This window comes from Daktulosphaira vitifoliae, unplaced genomic scaffold (genome assembly GCF_025091365.1).
Source record: "Daktulosphaira vitifoliae isolate Bord-2020 unplaced genomic scaffold, ASM2509136v1 Scaffold_1, whole genome shotgun sequence".
In the NCBI taxonomy this organism is placed as follows: Eukaryota; Metazoa; Arthropoda; class Insecta; order Hemiptera; family Phylloxeridae; genus Daktulosphaira; species Daktulosphaira vitifoliae.
The window spans coordinates 2652487-2656786 of record NW_026099572.1 but is presented as its reverse complement, the minus strand read 5'-3'; the positions used below and the strand labels follow the sequence as shown (position 1 = coordinate 2656786).

The 4300-nt window shown below is 34.8% G+C and overlaps 1 protein-coding gene across 1 annotated transcript; it reads right to left on the bottom strand.

Moving 5' to 3' along the window:
- Positions 1 to 721: 721 nt before the first annotated feature.
- LOC126895926 (uncharacterized) lies at positions 722 to 2151 on the bottom strand. Its single transcript, XM_050668267.1, has 2 exons — positions 2109 to 2151; positions 722 to 2010 (listed from the first exon to the last, which is right to left on the bottom strand). The coding sequence occupies exons 1-2, from the start codon at positions 2149 to 2151 to the stop codon at positions 722 to 724; spliced, it is 1332 nt and encodes a 443-aa protein (XP_050524224.1).
- Positions 2152 to 4300: the final 2149 nt, after the last annotated feature.

Genomic DNA, 4300 nt, shown 5'->3' with positions numbered 1-4300 from the left:
ACGTAAACTAACCTAACGGTGGGGGGAGGGAGAAGATGAAACCTTACGTAAACTAACCGAATGGTGAGGGGCGAGGGAGAGGATGAAACCCTAACGTTTTCTAAGAATTTTATATTTCCGACATCAATGGTATAATTATAGTATAATTCTCATAAGCGTCTGTAATTTTATATGAGAACAATTGCGTCGCTGTCTGTGTGTTATTAATATTAAATGTACAAATTATTTCTAAGAATTTTATTGTCGGCTATCAGACTCTTAGGTGATCATGTTTCCAACATCAAATGTACCACCGTACAGTAACGATCACTGTCGTATGCATTTTATGATAAAAATGACACCACATGGCATATTTCCAACATCAAAGGTATCATTATATTATATCGCTTATAATCGTCTGTAATTTTTGGGAAAAATTTTATACAGGTTAACCTGTATTTAATAAACTAACAATGTTTTCTAAGAATTTTATCTTCAGCTACCAGACGCTTAGGTAAGCGTATTTCCAACATCAAAGGTACCACCGTACAGTAACGATCATTCTCATATGCATTTATTTTTACATAGTATTTAATCTATCTGCTTTTGATTTATGTAATAAATAAATGAAATATAATAAGGATAAGGTACTAAAATAAATAACACATTTTTTTTAATAGTCAAATATATATTTAAGTAATCATTATTGTTTTGAAAAAAAAAACAAATTATAATATTNAAATTATAATATTTTATGAACTTCATTAGTCATAGGATTATATTCAAACATTTTGTCGTGTACAATTAAGCAATATGCTGTAGTGTTGGTCGGAAAATTTTCATCAGATTCAAATTCTAATCTAATATCTACTGGCGCATTTTTTAATTTTTCGTTTTGCCTCGAACAGTCAATGACAATGAGTGGTGCAGTTGTCTTGAATTCTGTTTTTGTCAGCATAGGACACGCCATCTCCTTTTCATAGAACGCCTCTTGGAATTGAGTGTACATGTGATATGGTACAGCATACTTATCATTTGAAAAGTCCATTCGCAAGTTATCATAGGGGTACGATTCCGAATTCAAGTATACTTTTAGAGATGATAACGAACAATGGTCAAATCTACTACTATCTTTGTTTATTTTGTTTTTTCTATCCACTTGAAAAGCTACAATAACAAATCTCGGGCTCTCAGTCTGCGATGAAGTTTTCACAGTCCAGGCTTGTCTTTTACTATTTGGTAGGCCGGGATTTCCATATAGATCCCAACTTTGAAATGCTATTTGAAGCGGTGTTGAGGTTTCCAGGATTTTGAGCATGTCTAACCGCATGGCATCCGACACACTTACATGTGGAACTTTCCATATAACTTTGCTCAAAATAATTTTACAACTTGATAAATTTTCATTTGTCGAGTAAATACAGTTTAAATCTGTACCACTCCGTTGCAATATTAAGTCTTGACGACAATTAACGATGACTTTTTTATGATCCTCGGCAAATCCTAATAATAACCTTAGAGGTATGCATACTTCGAATTTCATACTCGTATTTGCAGTTACAACACTCCAGCCAGCATTTTCAAACCGTGTATGATCATTCGGTGAAAAAGTGACGTATCCTTTTATTGTAGACATTATCCCAAGCATACGCGATCTATCTATTTCTATTGAGTTCAATAAATATCTTATTTCAGTGAAGCAGCGAGCTAGCCAATTGTTAACCAATTGTACATCTGAGCCAGCAGGAACTCCCGAGAATTCTCCATCTATCAAGAGATAGGAATCACATGGAAGGGTGTAAACATCTTGCTGTAGAATACATATTCGTATCTCAGCATTATTTGATAGTGTNATTCGTATCTCATCATTATTTGATAGTGCGCTAACCGAAAACGGTTGATAGGAAAAATAATCCAATTTCACTATGCGGTCTTCATTGGTGTTTCCATTACTTCTAAAATATCGTCCATTGTTAATTGTATATCCCAAAGCAGATAGAATGTCAAGGTTTCCACGTCGTATCTCTTCAACTAGTCGTTGTTTAATGATCGGTTTTTTTAATATTACTCTTGGTTTTATTGAATCGAAGAGCCATCGCGTATATGTAAACGTATGGTAACAGGCTCACCTCTTAAGTTAATTGCTTTATCGTCTTGATCTGTTATTTTCATAGTTATAGAGTATAATTGATTGGATATTGATGGATAATATATCAAAATTTTAGGATTTTCAACCAGCTGCCACTCCTAGATTAAACTCGTTNCCACTCCTGGATTAAACTCGTGAACCGTATGACTAGGAATTCCGTTGTCAAATGCGCCATAAGCAGCGTTACAATTTATTTTTATACTAGTTAAATTATTTATGTTAGCAACTTGTTCCGATATATGTATTTTATTTGCGTCGAGTATTTTTCGATGAAAGCCTAAAATACCACCTATACTATTTTTAACGCTAAAATCTATCTGTCGGCTACACTTTAAATCTGATTTTAAAGTGTTTTTATTAGCCTTCAACATGAATGAGATTTTATACTACTGAAGACGTTCTTCTAGATATTTACTAATGTCTTCAAGTTCATAAGTGCCTTCAGGCACTTTAATTTCTATGTTATTTTCAAGAAGCTCGTTATTTGTATTTATCAAAGTGAATGTATTGTTTGACTTGTCAATATTAGGTATTGAATTACATCTGTAAAATCCCAACAACGCAAACTCTGGTGCTCCACTGAATTCTATCGGTGGAAAAAAACTTGATGTGACTTCCGACGTTGTGTCATGCAGCGTAAGGGTCAGCGATTTGAGCATTGTGATTTTAAAAATTTTAAACACAGCTGGCCACAAACGTTTGTGTTATATTTTTGTTTCTGATTATAATTGTATTTCACGCGCAATCCGGTGAAATATTTTTCAAGTTCCAGCGGAGGAGGTAAATTTCCAAAAGAATCAAAATACATCACGTCCTTGCTTTTCTTAAAATACGCTACCCAATGCGTTCCTTTCCCACGGTCAATGTTCAAATTAACAACTTCACTCTCGTATATTTTGGGCTTGACAGGCAACTTATCTCTTGAAAAGACACCGCGGAAATGACTAATTCCGAATAACTCAGCATATTTTATNGAAATGACTGATTCCGAATGACTCAGCATATTTTATAATATCTAAATCGCTGAGTGCACGTCGCTTGGGTAGTGTCAATGCTAGTTTTTTTGATGTTTCAAATAGAATCCACCATCCTTCTTTTTCCCAGCATATGGATGCAAGTATAATGCATTACCGATTTTCACTGGTTTATTCGAATTAACTTTTTTTCTGACTTCGTGTGCAGCTCTTACAATACTTGATACTCCACCAGCCAACGATCCTAAAGCTGAAAGTCCAGCAAAAATAGGAATGAGCACACCACAAAATTTAGGTACTTTGATAGTGCGAGATGTTTTAAATTTTTGTTTCTGCTTTACAGCAACACGAGCTGCTGCTAATACTAAGTTTTCCGCACTGTTAATATCTNTAAGTTTGCCGCACTGTTAATATCTTTTGAATTACGCATAGCTTTACGTCCAACTCGTAGTACACCACCAAAACCCATTCCAATCTTTCTTTTAGCTTTCATGGTATTTGTAACAGCATACGCAACAGCCTTTTCTCCAAATGAACTATCATTCGCTTTTACGCANTTTCTCCAAATGAACTATCGTTTGCTTTTACGCGGTCCCAAGCACGTTTTTCCAACTCGTAATCAGCCAAATGCCGTTCTGATAAATCATTTGTTCTTGCGTACGCAATATCATGTTCACAACACGCTGCATCGAGTTTATTTATTCCAGGATCACCACGTGCTAGTCATTTATTAAGTTTTGTGCCTGGTCCACAATACTGATACCCTGGAACATGCATTTCAATAGGCAATCGATTAATTATTGAATTAACAATACCGCGTCCTACACTTCGCTTTGTCGCACGTCTTGTTCGCACCATTTTCAATTTATAACTGTAAAGGTTTTTTGAGTTTTTCATCATTTATACTCATTCGTTTGACGAGTAATAACGTGCGCTAATAATGTTTTTTGAGAAACAGAAACATACTCTATCAGTCGATAATGTCGTGGATCTTACAGACCCCATCGAGTCTAAACATGGACCACTGTTACCCAACACAATAAGATGCATAATATGTGGACCATCAAATTGTGGTAAAACAAATGTTATGTTTGAATTATTAACTGAGGAAAATGGATTGCGGTTCGAGCACCTATACGTTTACACGAAAACCCCGGATCAGCATAAATATAAATTATTAGGTGAGATTATGGATAAT